This window comes from Rhinatrema bivittatum, chromosome 3 (genome assembly GCF_901001135.1).
Source record: "Rhinatrema bivittatum chromosome 3, aRhiBiv1.1, whole genome shotgun sequence".
Taxonomy (NCBI): domain Eukaryota; kingdom Metazoa; phylum Chordata; class Amphibia; order Gymnophiona; family Rhinatrematidae; genus Rhinatrema; species Rhinatrema bivittatum.
In genome coordinates this window covers 47,990,020-48,007,209 of record NC_042617.1, presented here as the reverse complement: position 1 = coordinate 48,007,209, position 17,190 = coordinate 47,990,020, and the positions used below count along the sequence as shown (strand labels likewise).

At 41.6% G+C, this 17,190-nt stretch overlaps 1 protein-coding gene across 4 annotated transcripts in view; it reads right to left on the bottom strand.

The window, feature by feature from the left end:
- The window catches only part of LOC115088491 (usherin-like), a 54,880-nt gene that overhangs the window by 15,299 nt on the left and 22,391 nt on the right, over positions 1-17,190 (bottom strand). For 3 of the 4 annotated variants that reach the window (XM_029596755.1, XM_029596757.1, XM_029596756.1), the window contains exon 5: positions 4,266-4,337. The exons of the other annotated variant lie outside the window; for it this stretch is intronic. In XM_029596755.1, the coding sequence (XP_029452615.1) occupies positions 4,266-4,337 (72 nt within the window). The remainder of the gene's footprint in view (positions 1-4,265; positions 4,338-17,190) is intronic. 4 annotated transcript variants of the gene reach the window in all.

Genomic DNA, 17,190 nt, shown 5'->3' with positions numbered 1-17,190 from the left:
CAGCCAAAAAAGAACTTAATTTTACCCCCCAAATGGTCAATTTACCCCCCAAATATGAGCTTGGCTTCTTCAAATCCCCACTGCTACAGTTATGCTTAGTATACACCCCCCCTGGGATACTAGAGCATGACACATCCCCCCTCATTGAATTCTTTGCCGACAACATGGATCTCAACACACCCTCCATCATACTCTGTGACTTCAATCTACATGTCGACTCCTGCCCACCTTCCCCCTCCTGTGAAGCATTCCTCTTAACCCTTGACGCCATGGGATACAAGCAAATCATGAACCTCCCAACCCATAAAGCAGGACACACACTTGATCTCATTTTTATGAATTCCAGCATAGCCACCACAGATACCCCCACCTACACCCCAGTACCCTGGTCCGACCACGCCCTCATAAACACCACCCTCTCTATAATGAAGCCAACACCCCCCACCCCCATGCACTCTTTCCAATTTTGCAAACCTGCTCCAGCGAAGACCTTATCGCATCATGCTCTGACATCTTAAACAAGATTGACCTTACTAACCCAGAATCAGCTATCTCCTCTTGGAACGACACCACCAAACACATTGCAGACAAAATCTGCCCACTAAAAACAATAAATGTAAACCCATCCCGCAGGATTAAAAAAGATTGGTTCACACCAGAACTCAAGAAACTCAAACAGCCTGAGAATTCAGGAAAGAAAATGGAGAAAGGACCCATCCCCCTCTTTACTCGCATCATACAAAACTTCCATGCACAAAATCAGGACTACTATCCTAAAAACAAAACACGATTTCCACGCATGCAAAATACACGACTATCAGTACAATTCCAAGGCCCTATTCACTCTGATATCAAATCTCACTGAACCTTCCCCCACACAGCCCATCCTTAAACTCCAAAACAAATGTGACAATCTAGCCTCCTTCTTCCATAACAAAGTCGCCAATCTGACAGCAAATTTTCCCCCTGACACAGACTCTTATAATATGCGCGCGCATATTATAAAATCGGGTGTAGATTTGTTCACGCCGGGTTGCGTGAACAAATCTGCGCCCGTGCGCAGGTTTTAAAATCTGCCCCTTAATGAATTGTCTAGTGAATCGGTAACGGGGATAATAAATTGGACATCGTCCATGTATATAAAGTAAACGATGCCTAAGTTGGTTAAGAGGTGGCAGAGAGGTAGCAGGTAGATGTTGAAGAGGGTGGAAGAGAGGGCAGAGCCTTGGGGTACACTACGGGTAAGTTTAATGGGGTCAGATTCGCTGTTGCTTAATTTGACCTTGAAATGTCTGTTTTCAAGGTATGATTTAAACCAACCATGGGCAGTTCCAGATATGCCTTTGTTAGAGAGTTTGTTTATAAGGATCTTGTAACTGACGGTGTCGAAGGCAGAGGAGATGTCAAGCATCGCTAGGAGGAAGGCTTGACCATTATCCAACAAACCAACACCAACAAAACTGAACTCATTATTTCCCACAATCCCACCACATATCACCCCACACTTAATAGCACATCACCCCTCCCTACCCCCCTCACTCAACAAATACGCAACCTGGGTATTACTACTGACAACCAGATGAACCTTAAAGCATTCATAAAATCACCTTTAAAGGAATGCTATTTTAAACAATGTGTTAAAAAACAAAATAGGCCACTCCTACACGCCCATGATTTCCACACCGTTCTTCAAATCTTATTCTTCGCCAAGATAGACTATTGTAATTCTCTCCTACTAGGCCTCCCCGCCTCCACCACCAAACCCCTCCATCTATTACAGAATGCCACTGCCAGAATACTCACCAATACCCATAGAAAAGACCACATTACACCCATCCTAAGAGACTTACACTGCTCCCATCTCATCTAGAATTCTTTACAAAACACTCTCCCTCATACACAAAACCTTACACAACCATAACATCACATGGCTAAGCAACTTTCCACTTCAATACCTCCAACAGACCAACCAGATCTGCCTATAAAGGAACCCTCCACATCCCCTCTCCTAAAACTACACAACGAACCTCCACTAGGGAAACAGCACTCTCAATAGCAAGACCCATCAACTAGAACTCTATGCCTCCCGACCTACGCATTGAACCCTGCATACACAAATTTAAAAAAAAATTGAAAACTTGGCTTTTCAAGCTAGCCTACCCATAATGCCTACCATTACCCCCAGCCACTTATGTTCTATTTTAAAGTTATAAACTGCTTTAAAGTCATAAAATAATCTCTGAACATGCCTAGTCACCAAGCCATTTTCCTTTACACATATTTTATTTCAACAGCCGTCTACTCGCTAGTTTTAATGATATATACTGCACTTTAAGCATGCCTGTTACCATAATCTTTAACCAAACATTGTATATAGTGTACAATATGTATATGCATTTATCCTCAGGTATGTTTCACTCTGCATATAACGTCATGCACCTTTCTTTAGTTTCACTAATATATACCTATCTCTAAACATGCCTTATTACCTAATTTTTATCCAAATATTGTATATAGTACGCATACGCAATATACACATATATACTTATATCAACAGTTTTGTTCACTCTGTGGTAGATTTTAAAAAACTGCGCCCGTGCGTAATTTTGTTCGCGCGACCGGCGCAAACAAAAGTACGCCGGATTTTAATAGATACGCGCGTATCTTTTAAAATCCGGGGTCGGTGTGCGCAAGGCTGCGCAAAATCGGCAGCCTGCGTGCGCCGAGCCGCGCAGCCTGCCTTCATTCCCTCCGAGGCTGCTCCGAAATCGGAGCGGCCTCGGAGGGAACTTTCCTTCTACCCCCCCGCACCTTCCCCTCCCTTCCCCTACCTAACCCACCTCCTACCTTTGTTGGCAAAGTTACGCCTGCCCGCGCCTGGCCGGCCGCCGTTGCGCGATTCCCCGGCCCGGGAGCAGTTTCGGAGGCCTCGGCCACGCCCCCGAAACCCTCCTGGGCCGGAACCATGCCCGCAGCCCCACCCCCGGATGACGCGCCCCCGACAAGCCCCCCAGGAAAGCTCCGGGACTTATGCGTGTCCCGGGGTTTGCGTGCGCCGCCGAGCCTATTCAACATAGGCTCGGCGCACGCAGGGGGAGCTTGGGGCAGGTTTTCGGAGGGTACGCGCATATCTTATGCGCGTACCCCTTTGAAAATCTGCCCCTCTCCATATAAAGTTATTCTCCTTTCTCTGTTTGCCATGTAACCAAATTGTTCAATGTATTTTCTCTATCATTACTATACGTTCTATGTAAACCGATACGATGTGAATACGGTTATCAGTATATAAAACACTTAAATAAATAAATAAGTTAGTCAGTTAAAAATAAATTCCTGAAAATAGATCTAGTTGTGATGAATTGCTGTAAAATTGCTTTATGAATTGTTGGTGTGGACCATATCATTAATAAGGATATATTGAGAAAAAAATATTTATCTATCAATGCTTACCCATCCACATTTTGCCTTAATACTGTATTAAGGCAAAATGTTACTCTTATTTGACTTCTAAATTTGTTTGATACTTGCAGCTTCCTATTGCTGGTATTAGATGGAAGCCCTTGTGAGCACATTCATTTATCAAGCTCATCCCAAACTGATTTGTATGGGAGAATACCAATGTGCTCTACCAGCTGTCATTCCCACACCTCGAACAGTGCAGCTCTGCCAATAAGATCTGTTTCTACTAAACTGGACTTCAATAAAATACGGTGCCGCTAGCATTAGGTGCTGAAGCAGGAGTCACTGAAAAATGCATCCAGTGGAAGGATATTGGATTAGATCAGTTTCCTGATAGGAAACTGTATACTTCTGAAAATGGGCCCCTTTTGTTTTATCATTTCATTTTATGAAATTCAGACACACCATCATTCCAAACTTTTCAATCAGGTATTGAATACATGTCATTTTTAAACTAAAAGTAGTTTTGATTAAGTAGGAGGGAGCATAAAAAAAGCATGAAGATAATAAAGCATAATAGGAGGAGGGGACCCCATGCTTCTCAGAATGTTTAGTGCTCTCTTATATAACAGGACCTATGTTGCACTTTGGCACTATTACTTGGTTGTCAGAGTACAAGAACCTCCAGATGTGGTGCTGCGTAGTATTACAAATGAGTTTTATTTATTTATTTATTTATTTTTAAATCTCTAACAAAAAGCTTTTCATGCAAAAGATGCACATGCAAGGAACACACCTCTGGCAATTCCAAAAGGTTTACTGACACAGCACACAGAATATATTACACTCTAGTAATTGTGCAGTACCTCAACATGCATCGTGTAACTTTTGAGGGTGATATGACCTGATGCATCAGAAATTGCAGCGATGGGATCAAACTGAGATATAAATGGGAAGGGAAATAATGCAGTTTTTACATTGGTAGTTACTCTTCCTTTACAAATCAAAAACCAAAACAAAACCTGGCTATTCAGCCAAGCCTTCTTCCCCTGCATCTATGCCCATCCTACTGCTCGTTATCCTCCCTTAACCATGAAAACAGTGTTCTACTTTATTATGGTAACACATAAAAAAAACCTGGAGCACACAGATTTAAAACAGTTCCAGCCACAACATAATTGTACTTATAGGTCAGCATCATAAAAGATCCACATGACTTCATATTGTCGTATATGAATCAGCAATGAAATATAATCATCCGCCTGACAATTTTTTGAAAAGATTTTTTTTCTCCTTATGTTTTGTGAGACAAATTCTTCGCTCCTATCCAGGGGCAATTAAAAGTTCCAGCTATAAAAAAATCCTGCAATGCTCAACATTAAAGCTATAAGGAAGTACTTACCTTACTGAAGAACATGATGAAGAGGCTTCAACCACCTGACTGAACTTAAAGAGAATCCTCATGACATCGATGTTTTGGTGAGATGCCTTCTTCTGGGGTTCCTTGTGGAATTTTTGCCTTGTCACAGAGACAGGAACAAACCATTTTCAAACCGACTCTAAAACGGGAAACTGGAAGTCTTGCATTTATCATATGGAAAGTATCCAAGTGTATTCATTACATGATATCCATCAACCAGTCAGCAAGCAAACATACTCCATAACATTTCCAATTCAAAAGATTTACGCCCCCCCCCCCACCCAAAAAAAAAAAATCTTATGTGTAATGATCCAGAGAATTACAGATAATGAAATTCTTCTGATTTATTAATAAAAAAAAAAACCCCAGTCCAATTTGGAATTTAAGCCCAACAGCATTATTGTGTCCAGTGGTAAAAATCCATCTTTTTCTAATTGAGTTCACTGATAATCCAGGTCCCCTCCTCGTACAGTGAGTTTAATGTGATTTAAGATTGAATACCTAAGGTCATTGAAGTGATTTCTCATAGGAGCTTCAGTTTGATCACAAAGCAAACTATTTTTGTGTTCAATCATCTGAATCCTAAACATCCGAATGGTTTTCCCAATATATAGATGACTGCATGAACAAATGACTACGTAGACTACCAAAATAGAAGTGCAATCGCTCTTGTATTTAACTCAAACCAGAAATAGCTTGAGGACAAATAGAACAATATTCATGGGCTGAAGCCAGGTACGGATATAAATTCTTTACCTTCTACCAATCAACCAGCTATCATGGAGAGAAATACAAAATCACGAAGGTTCTTGCTTCCTTAAAAACAAAAATAGGAGGGGGGGACCGAATACCTGGTGATATTATAAAATGGACCAAAAACTTAAAATTGTCAAACTTCCTATGCTCGTGATGAGAAAGGAAGAGCGCGTATGATGCAAACTTAATTTGTGCTCTGCTGTGATATAAATATCATAGCTCTGTGCCATGATAGTGGTCACTGGTAGTCTTTCCAGATTCATCAAGCTGGATACCCTCACTGTAAAAAGCAGGGTCCATTGCCTGTGACTGAACTTTAAACTCCTGAATGTCAGAACACAGCATTCTCAACTGGAAAAATTGGCTTGCAGGTAGATTTGTCTTCAAGCAATAAGGATGATTACTGGTACAATGCAGCAGGGTGTTCCTATCCGTCTTTTTGATATGTAGAGAAATCAAAATGATTACCCCAAATTTTTTTATGCCCACCAAAAAAATGTTATCCCGTGTACTGGACATCAGCTGAATATGGAAACTGCAAATTGGGGTCACAACCGTTTAACCAAATAAAATTGTTTTTGAAAGACGTGGGAGTCTGACCAAATCAAAAGATGGATTTTTACATTGAATACAATAATGCCTTCAGGCTGAAATTCAGAATTTGACTTGTCTCATTTTCTTTTTTTTAATCAGAAGATGTTTATTGTCTTTCATTCTATTGATCAATACACCTAAGATTGGGGTGGGAGAGGGGATGTTTTGAATCTGAAATGTTTGGAGTATGTTTGTTCACTGATGGTTTGGTGGATATTATGTGACTAACAAGTATACCCAGATAATAAACACAAGCCTTCTGGTTTCCTGTTTCAGAGTTCTGGTTCCCTTTCCTAAGTTCTGGCCTCATCTTCTTTGTGGTCAGCTTTCTATTCCTGTTGTTTGTGATCAATCCTCTTGTCTTCCCTCCTCTATTCTGCTCGTCCTCCTTGTACGGTTCTTTACCTCCCTGCCTCTCTTCGCCCTTGCCATCACTCCGAGGGGACCATAAACTTGTCAATCCCTTCCCAAAGGAGTAGGCTCTCCTTTTTCCATCTCTGATCTTGGGGGTTTGGCAGATAACTTTGTGATACAGCCCAAGTGTTATTGTTTGTACGGTTTTGGGTGGAACCTTGGACACTGTGCCAGATGACCATGCCCACAGGGGGAAGTCCCGTGAGGGGCCACAGGTCAGGCTCAGCTTTAGGACGCACAACACAGAATTATCTTTTATTAAACAGAGTTGAGAAGCCACCAGAGGTGGCAGTAGTGAGTAGAGATGAAGCCCGGCTGGGCTTGTAGTCCCTCAGGATACTGGAACAGCGATCCCTCAATAGCTGTGCTGTAGTGGAGAGAAACTGAGATAGTGAGTACAGTGGAGCATACACAGGGTTCTGGTATGGAGCCTCGTTGGTTGAATACTCACACAGCGGTTTCTCCCGGAAGGTAACACAGAAGCTGGAATAGAGGCAGGCCCTCGAAGAGAGAGTACCTGGTTCAAAGGGAACAGCTCTGAGAGAATCTCGATGGTAACTCACTGATGGTGTAGGCAGCGGTTTCTTCCAAGAGAAGTGAGCTCAGGCAGCGAGTCTGGGAACATGGGCCCTAGAGGAGCGAGTACCGGTTCCAGACAGCGACCTGAAAGAAAAGAGAGAGGCCCCCGAGGAGCGGGTACCCCGATAGAGTAAGTCCAATAAGGAGAGGCAGAGTAGCTAGGTACGGAGAGCGAATCCCATCTGTAAGGAGTCCTTTGCTAACTCGTTTAGCTAGCAAACAGAGTAGGCTTTTGTATCCGGGATTCGTGATGTCATCACAGGGGGATGCCCCTGAGGTTCGTGCCAAAGAAGGAATAAGAAGCAGGGCCGCACGGTGCGTGCGCCCTATGGCAGCTGAACAACATGGTGGGATGCAGCGCCCAAGCCGGACTGGGGACGCCAGAGAGGGCGGCAGGCAGACGTCCATCTACCGCGGGAGGAGTCGCCAAAGAGGTAAGGAGGGCGGAATGGAGACGTCGGGCAGCGACAGTCGTAACACTAAGGCCTAGTTGGCTGCAGAGGCTTGCAGAGCATGGGACTGCCTCTCATCACACCCCACTCACTCTGCTCCCTAGCTGCGAACTCCATGGCATTTACCTACTCAGCCCACAAGAGCTCAATTGTCCCAATGGTGGAAGTTGGGGTGACATCCTCACACTCTCCCTCCAAAATCAGATGGGAGGGAGTGCCAATACTGTCAGCAGCTTAAAGTTGCCATTGCTCTTGGGAGAAGGATTTGATTGGGGCTCAGAGACTATGCTTGGGGCAGTGATTTTTACATGCTCTCATCCACAGCTGCCACTCCTCCCCCCACTATATTACAACTCTATTGGAGAGGAGGGTCCCCTTTGTGCTCGTACTTCAGCTCATGCCAAAACACTCATCAAGTGTGCTTTGAGATATCATGGCAGGGTCAGAACGGTACCTATATTCACCTCCAAGAACAGATAGGCACAATATCTATGGCTATTGAAAAGTGTGACACTCTATGCACTCTACTTTGCCAGTCATGGTACACACTGAGCCAGCAATAACGTCAACCAACCTCTCAGGTAGCAAAGTTGGACCTTCTTTGGGACATCAGTTTGGACTCCCAGCCCCACAGATTGAAAGGAACTGAACCTAGTGGCAGCCACATTCGTTAGGCTGTTAACGAGCACTTCTGATGGTAATCCATGACCATTTTCAGAGCTGCTATCTCCTACCCAAGATAGCGAGGGATCAGACACGCTGCTGCTGTACAGTGCTGACATTGAACTGTGGTATAGACCTCGGCTGCAGGCAACAGCTGCATCCCACAGTGTCAAATTGCTTGCTGGGACAGCGCACACTCTAATTCCTACTTCACTATTGAAAACACACCCTGGGCTCATGCCAGTTTATAGCTCCTCAATGGCTGTACTATGATGATGGACTGATCATGTACACAACCACTTGCCTCTTTCTCACTTGGCATGCTTTCTTCTGCTCAGCTGTCCCAAAGTGGAAGCAATGGTCATCTTGCAAGAGTTTTCTATTTTGTACCAAAACCTCAGAAACCACCCAAAAGTCGAAAAACTAGTTTCTTCTCCAATGAATTTTCCCCTTAAATGCTCTTGGGTCCCTGTTCAGATGCCATCTTATTTAATGCCCTCTTCGGGGACCTCCCAGAGTGCAGGGACTCACAACAGTCCCCAGGGCCACTGTCTCTCTCAGATCTCCCTTTCCCTCTGATACAATCCACAGTTAAAAGTAGGCCAGCGGGGTGCTAGAGTTCTTCTGGCAGGGAAGAGGACAAATCTTCAGGGCCTAGGCTCATAGAGGTGGGCACCAAGCCACACAGTCTTTCAATCTCTCCTTGGTTGCATACTCATTGGGATGTCCTTGCTTCAGGTCATCTCTGACTTAGAAGAAAGACTCTGGACACTCGGGTTGGGCGTTCAACAAATATTTATTGCAACCAAAAATACTTTAAAGTCCAATTTACAGCAAAAAATTATCCTGATAATCTTCTTACAAAAATAAGCAGTCAAAAATGCTTTTTCTCAGTTTGGTTAGCTGAGTCACTGTCCTCCTGGATGGCAAACACTAAGAAAACCCCACACTCCTTACAGGTACAAAGTAGGTTCCTAATAGGGCTGGAATCACCGTATCTATTTCTCTGATAGTAAACTGGAGCTCTAGGGGGCAAAATCCCCAAAAGATATTTTAAATCCAAAAATTCCATTCTACTTTTCTAAATGGGCAATACTTGGCCAAAATAATTCCTCCCAAAACAAGAATAAAATCTCTACAGAAAAACTCTCTTCTCGGACTGGATACTGCTGTTCCTTCTGTACTGGGGGGGGGGTGTCACAGCACTTTACTGATCTTCCAAAACAGAGGGGAAATCCTCAGTTAAGCATAGGATCTAAAAAATACAACATCTCAAAAACCAAAAACAGCTTTCTCAATTCTTCTCTTCACTCTCGAGAGAATTCCTTCCAGACCTGTGAAGATACTGGCAAAGGCAGAGTCTGCTTTCCCTGCTACAGGCCATGGATCCTAAATTGGGACCAACTTTCCAAAAAACAACTCAGAAGGTCAAAGGAAAAATCACACTGTTCCTCATGCTGCACTGCCTTTTATAGTGCCCTGCCCACTAATCCAGATTATTCTCAGTGAAAAAGTCTACAGGGATTATCCACAAACTACTAAATCTTAGCCAGGATCTACTGCTAGGGACAATTTAGATAGTGATGAATTTAGGAAGTCCCTTACAAGTGAAACGGGCCATGCTCCATGCTGAGCATAAATAACACAAGAAGCGCACAGATCATATTTTACAATGCATTTACAGGCATCTTTGAACTCTCCATTAGAGCTTTTTAATATTGTAAACAATTTAATACAACCCCCCAGATACTTTTGATGACAATAGAAGATTAGAGTGAATGTTTGTTGTCTACTGTCTTAAAAAAATAAGAGCTCTTCAGGTATCTGCTGTAGGAATGAATTATATAATAATGAACTTTGAGAGGGTAGATTTTTTCCTATTTAGGATCAATTTTGTGCTTTACAGAAAACAGAAATAAAAAAGGTCATGAGCTGCTAAAAAAAAAAACATTTACTGTCTCCTTGATTCATGTCCTTTACAGGTGCTATGTAGATTGAAACAATTATTGTTTTTAGATATAATTATGAAGTGTATTAATTTGTCACTGTTATGCCCCTCTTCTCTAATATAAAGCACCTCTGGTGTAGCCTCCAGCATCGTGCTGCATCCCAGGAACATGGCTGAACTTCCTGTAGTTCCTGTGCCCCTTTTTATAGAGCCTGCTGGCTGGACTTCCTGTGGCATGCACAGGTGACATCACATCCTGCCTAGTAAAAAAGGGATGCTAAGAGATAACTTCCAGTGCCTTTGCAACAGCTCTCCTGCTTATTCTGCAGTGCTAGGTGCTACAGCATGTTCCTGCTTTATTCCTGGTTTTGTTGCTGTGTGTTCCTACCTTGTTCTTGGTTTTATTTCTGTGTGTAAAGTTGTTCATCGCCTAGGCCTTTTGTTTTAGGCAATTCAAAAATCATAATAAATGTTCCAGCCTTGCCTGCTCCTGTCTGTCCTGTTCTTCCTCTAGCCTAATTTCTCATTGCCTTGACCTTAGCCTGGACCTTGACTTTGCTTTGCTCTCTGCCTGCCCATCCTCAACCTGGCCACTAACCTTGCTTACTTCTACCTTCTTTGTAACTGGCCTGCAAAGCCATGCCGGCCGCCAGAATCTGCAGGTTCAAACCAAGAGGGAAGTGGCTTGTCAGGCAGAAGATCTAGTCTTGTGGCATATCACTGCCGCCTGTTAAGATCTATACCACATCTCCAATTTGGAAGAACAGGTGTGGAGGAGGAGATATCCCATGATGAGGAGGAACCAATTCAGCAAACCCCAAAGTTGCAGGGGGACAAGATTTTTATTTTAGATATGTTAGTTATAGAAGGAAGTGAAAAAGTGGCACTGTGAGATTGTAAGGTGAAAATGAGGAATATGTAGAGGCTGATGAGGAAAAAGCAAAATTACTTAACAGATATTTATGTTCGGTGTTTACTGTGGAAGAGCCATAAAATAAACACAAATAAGATTGAAACTGAAGTAAGCCTCAATCGATTTTCAGAAAAGTATGTTTGTGTGGAGCTAGCTAAACTTAAAATAGATAAGGCAATGGGGACAGATGAGATACATCCAAGGGTATTAAGGAAACTATGAGATGTCCCATCAGCACCACTAGCTGACCTTTTCAATGCTTCTTTAGGGTCTGGAGTAGTCCCAGAGGACTGGAAAAGGGCGGATGTGGTTCCTGTTTATAAAACTGGAAATAAGGAGGAGGCTAGGAACCACAGACTGGTTAGTCTGAACTCTGGTGAGCAAACTAATGGAATCGCTACTAAAACAGAGGATGGTGCAATTTTTGGAATCTATTGGATTGTAAAATCCGAGGCAGCGTGGTTTTATCAGAGGTAACTCTTGTCAGATGAATCTGATCAATTACTTTGAATTTATGACCAGAGAGTTGGATCAAGGGAGAGCTCTAGACATAGTTTACTTGGATTTCAACAAGGCATTTGACACAGTTCTGAACAGAATAAATTGAGCACTCTTGGCTGGAACCTAAAGTGACTGACTGGATTAGAAACTGGCTGAATGGGAGGCAAACAAATGTAGTGCTAAATGGAGGTTTCTCTGAGGAGGGAATGTTACTGATGGTGCACCTCTGGGATCGGTCCTTGGACAGGTACATTTCTACATTTTTGTGAGTAATATAGTGGAAGGATTGTCGGGGAAGGTTTGTCTTTTTGCTGATAATACCAAAATCTGTAACAGGGTAGGCAGCTAGGAAGATGTGGAAAACATGAGGGATATAGCAAAGCTCGAGGAATGGTCTAAGGTCTGGCAGCTAAGATTTAATGCTAAAAATGCATAGTAATGCATTTAGAATGCAAAAACCCAAGGGAAATGCACAGTATTGGAGGTGATATTCTTCTAAACACAAAGGAAGAGCAGGATCTGGGGGTAATTGTATCTGACGATCTTAAGGTGGCCAAACAGGCAGATAAAGTGAAGGTATAAGCTAGAAAGGGAGAGGAATGGTCAGCAGAGAAAGGGAGGTGATATTGCCCCAGTATAGGACCCTGGTGAGACCTCACTTGTACAATTCTGGATACTGCACCTTCAATGGATATAAATAGAATGTAGTTGATCCAGAAGGTGGCTACTAAAATGGTCAGTGGTCTTCGTTCAAAAGCATATGGGAATAGACTTAATCTAAACATGTACACTCCTATGAGGAAAGGCTAAAGAGGCCAGGATTCTTTAGCTTGGAGAAGAAATGGCTAAGGGGACATATAATAGAGGTTTTTAAAATAAGGAGTGAAATGTAACAAGTACATGTTAATCAGTTGTTTACTCTTTTAAGATGTATAAAGAGTAGGTTACTAGGTAATAAATATAAAACTAATAAGAGAAAATATGTTTTTACTTAACGCTTAATTAAGCTCTGGAATTCGTTGCCAGAGAATGTGGTGAAAGTGTAGCTGAGTTTAAAAACAGTTCCTAGAGGAAAGGTCCATAAACCAATATTAAAGTGGAGTTGCAGATATCCACTGCTTATTCTTGGGATAAGCAGCTTGGAATCTATCTACCCCTTGGGATCCTGCCAGGTACTTGTGTGACTTGGATTGGCCACTGTTGGAAACAGGATGCTGGGCTTGATGGATCCTTGGTCTGACCCAGTATGACATGTTCTTATGTTCTTATATGATAGAGACATTCAAATATCTCACATGGATGAGGCTGAAAGAGGGTGGATTCAGGAGTAATCTTAGAAAATATTTCTTTACAGAAAGGGTGGGGGATGCGTGGAATAGCCTCCCTGTGGAGGTGGTAGAGACAAAAACAATATCTGAATTCAAGAAAGCATGGGATAAATACAAGGGATCTCTAAGGAAGTGATGGGAATTATAATGCTAGCCTGGACCTTGACTTAGCTTTGCTCTCCACCTGCCTTGAACTCAACCTTGAACTTGACTTCACTTTGCTCTTTGCCTGCCCCGACCTCAGCCCAGCTACCAACCTTGCTTACTTCAATCTTCTATGTACTCAGCCTGGAAAGCCCTGCCGGCCACCAGAACCCGTGTGCACAACCCAAGGGGGAGGTGGCTGGTCAGGTAAAAGATCTAAGTCTTGTGGCATAAATTTAACAGTGGCTCAAGGGCTCATTTCCCTCACTTCATGACAGTCATTGTGCTAGGGGAAAGTACCTGATGATTTAAAAAAGGCTGAGGTTCAGTCAGTTATAAAGAAATCAAGTTTATCTATGGCAAAGCCATCAAGTTACAAACCTATTTCAAATCTTCCTGTATTGGGAAAGGTACCGGAGAAAGTGGTTTTATCACAACTTAATGACGTTTTAGAAGAAAATGGTTGTTTAAGTTCGTTCTATTATTGATTCCTTAAGAATCACAGTATCAAAACATTGTTGTTATCTTAGTTATTACTTGAATTGGTTAATGGAAGTGATGCATTTATGATATCCCTAGACAATTCTTCTGCCTTCCACCCTGCCACTCATATTGTTCTACTTGAGAGGACGCAATTGACTGGGATAAGAAGGGGCATTCTCAGATGGTTTAATTTATTTTTAACAAATTGTCAACAGCAAGTGTATGTAGAAAACATTCAATCAGTGCGAATGGCCATAGAGTCAGATGTGCCCCAAGGTTCAGCGCTTTCTTCAGTGTTGTTTAATATCTATTTGTGGGTGCTATGTCAATTAATTGAGAGTTATGGCATAACTGTTTGAGTGTATGCTGATGAAACACAGATGATTTATCCTATTGTTAAGAATATAGACTTCAGCTTCACTAGTATGCTTGACTGTTTGAAAGCGATTGATTGTTGGCATGGACAGAATGGATTAATACTTAATTTGTTTAAAGTCAAGTCCCTTTGGGTGGGATATTTGTCACCTGACTTAGGATTGCCCAAATTACAGATAAATGGAGTTCCTCTAGACTATTCTGAGTGTCAAAAATTTAGGTGTTCAAATCTATTTATTTATTTATTTATTATTTATTAATTTATTTAGTGTTCAATTGGATGCTTGTCTGACTTTGTGCTCACAAGTGAACTTGATTTTACAATCTGCATTTTTTAAGCTGCGTCTTGCTAGATGTATAAAATATATCTTGTTAAAGTATGATTTCTGGTGTATTGTTCAGGCATTTATTTTAACAACAGTTGACTATTGTAGCTTTTTATATATTGGTCTGATTGGCAGATCATGGTCATGCAGCTGCTGAAAAATGCAATGGTAAAGCGTGTTACATCATGTAGTCTAAGGGACTATATCACACCAATTCTAAAGCAATTAACATTGGTTACCAGTCACCCAGAGAATTATATTTAAGGTACTAGTATTGACTTTAAAGGTCATGAAGGACATGGGTCCCTTAAATTTGACTAATGAATTACAGAACTATTGCCCAAATAGATCATTAAGATCCTCAGATCTTTTATTGATTCCATCTAAAAATGAAGCTTGTCATCAAGAGACACATAAGCATGTGTTTTCTGTGAGTGTGCCGGTTTTATAGAATTCTTTACCATCAGATTTGAGATAAGTTGATGGTTTTAAGGTTTTTTTTGTCAAGCGTTTGACAGGATTTGAATTGCTTTATTTTAAATGGTTTTTATTCTAATGTTTGTGTTAAATGTTGGTTGTAATTAAACAATGGTTATATTATATTGCAATCCACTTAAGCTGGTTATGATTGTGATAAATAAAATAGTTGTTCTGCTCTCTGTGGCAAGGCAGAAATTCAGTAAGGAACCTCAGAAGCAGGCACATCGCCCAAACTTTGAGATCGAGGGGATGATCTTTAGCTTCATTCAGGCGGCTTAATCCTCTTCATCATGTTCCTCAAGGAGATAGCTACTTCCTTATCTCTTTGATGCTGAGCATTGCAAGATTTTTAACAGCTGGAACTTTTAATTGCCCCTGGATAATTTGGTTTACTAGTATGTTGATGACAATTGTTTTACAAAGCGTAAGGCGAGAAAATCTTTAAAAAAAAAATAAAATTGTCTGGCAGATGATTATATTCCATTGCCGATCAATATACGAGAATATATAGTCATGTGGATCTTATATGATGATGATCCATCAGTAAACTCATTCTATGGTTATATAACATTTTTATAATTGTGTCGTGTTAATTGCATGTTACATGTGGTGTCTCTTACTCCTGGTATCTATTGTCATCTACTTTATTATCTGCCATGTTTGCTTATGTTATTATTAGATATCCTTATACTATGAAATCAGAGTACACTGCTTATTGCTACCTATTAAGTTCTGCATTGTTATAAAGAACATATAAACTGGGGAATGTATCACCCTCAGGACATAGGAACAGCAATTCACATTTTTCTTTGGAATCCACCTTGTGCCTTTTCGTAGGAAAACTCTATCAAAGAAATAAATACGTAAGCCTAGCAAGCCAACATTATCCCATTGCACTGCCTTGTAATGCTTCAGTAAAAAACACATATTCAAACCTAGTAAAATCAGTAGTGTTAACAACAGCAGCTAAGAGAAAGCAAACCATTGGAGATCTCATTGACCATTTCTCAACAGTACTGCAGAGAGAAAAGCTTCCCCGTTCAACCTAGAACTGCTTTGCATGTAAGTACATGCACTTTTTAACCAAATCATCTGTTCAGTATACAACCTTGAAAATGATAGTAAACCACAAATAGCACCGCCCTTCATGTACCGTTTCCTCGTGGTGCAGAATATCTACAGCAAGTAAAGTGATTTCTGCGTGGTGAAGGCTTACCTTATCTCTGGCTTGTGCTGCTTCTGAAGATGATGTGACAGCAGCTTGTCCAGGAGATACAATGAGTGTAATAGGCTGCTGATTGAAAGGATTAGCAGCTAGAGAGCTTTTCTCTATTTAAGCCATAAGGCAGAGAAAGTTAAGGTTGCAGAGTACAGAGGGAAAACCAATCTTGCAGCACTTTGCTTCCATCAGTGCTGCAGTACCATGCACTGAATTTGCTCAGAAAGAGGAAAATGGAGAGGCAGGGAACAAATAGAAATCAAATCTTGGTGAAGTAACATCCTCACGTAGACGTAATGGCTTTGTCACTACATAGAATGCACCTTGTGATCCCATAATACACTTTTATGATCCCTTGATCTTTGCATTGCATGCTTCTCATTGAGGCTCATATTGCCTGCCTTAATGCGGCAAGCTTCCCCAATACCTTAAAACATTCTCCTAATACCCTAAAGGACCAGATGTAGTGGACTCTCTGTGTCCACTTTGTGCTTATGGGAGAAAGCTTAGTGCATCTGCCCCTTAAGTGTCTCACTGCTTTTGAAATTCTTACCCATTTGTCTCCCAAAGAGAGGAAGTGGAAATATATGTTGCAGATAGTCCACAAAACAACACGAGCTTCTATATTCTCAGAGAAAACACAAAAATAGACATCCGCAGTAAAATTACAATCTGTCAGTACAGTGCATGACAGACAGCTTGATATGTTGCATTAGCATGTATATAGCTTGTCACTACACTCACTAAGAGCCAGAGGTTGTAAAGGGTTTTCTGCATTTTGTGAAAATAGCGTAGCACATCTGACCCTAGATGCTGCTAGTTATTATCTGGGTATTTTTTTACTTTTCTATACTACTAGCAGTTTCTAAATGTGCTGTATGAAATATCAGCTCACTGTCATTTCCTGCCAGTTGTGATAAAATAAATATGCATAGCTGTTTCTGTATATGTTTCCAGGGACATGCACAAGTCTCTCATTTAACTTCTCTCTCAGCGCACATACAACGCGATTAAGTGCGCTTTGAATCAGTTGCTCTTTCATCTATTCACCTTGGGTCTCACCTGACTCGGACTACTCCGCATTTCCAAAGTTAGGTAAAGCTGGCTCCGACCTGTTCCCAGGTCTGATCTGGTTGCAATGTTTACGGAGGTAGAAGATCAACATGCGTGTTTCCAACTGAGTAAACAATGCCGAT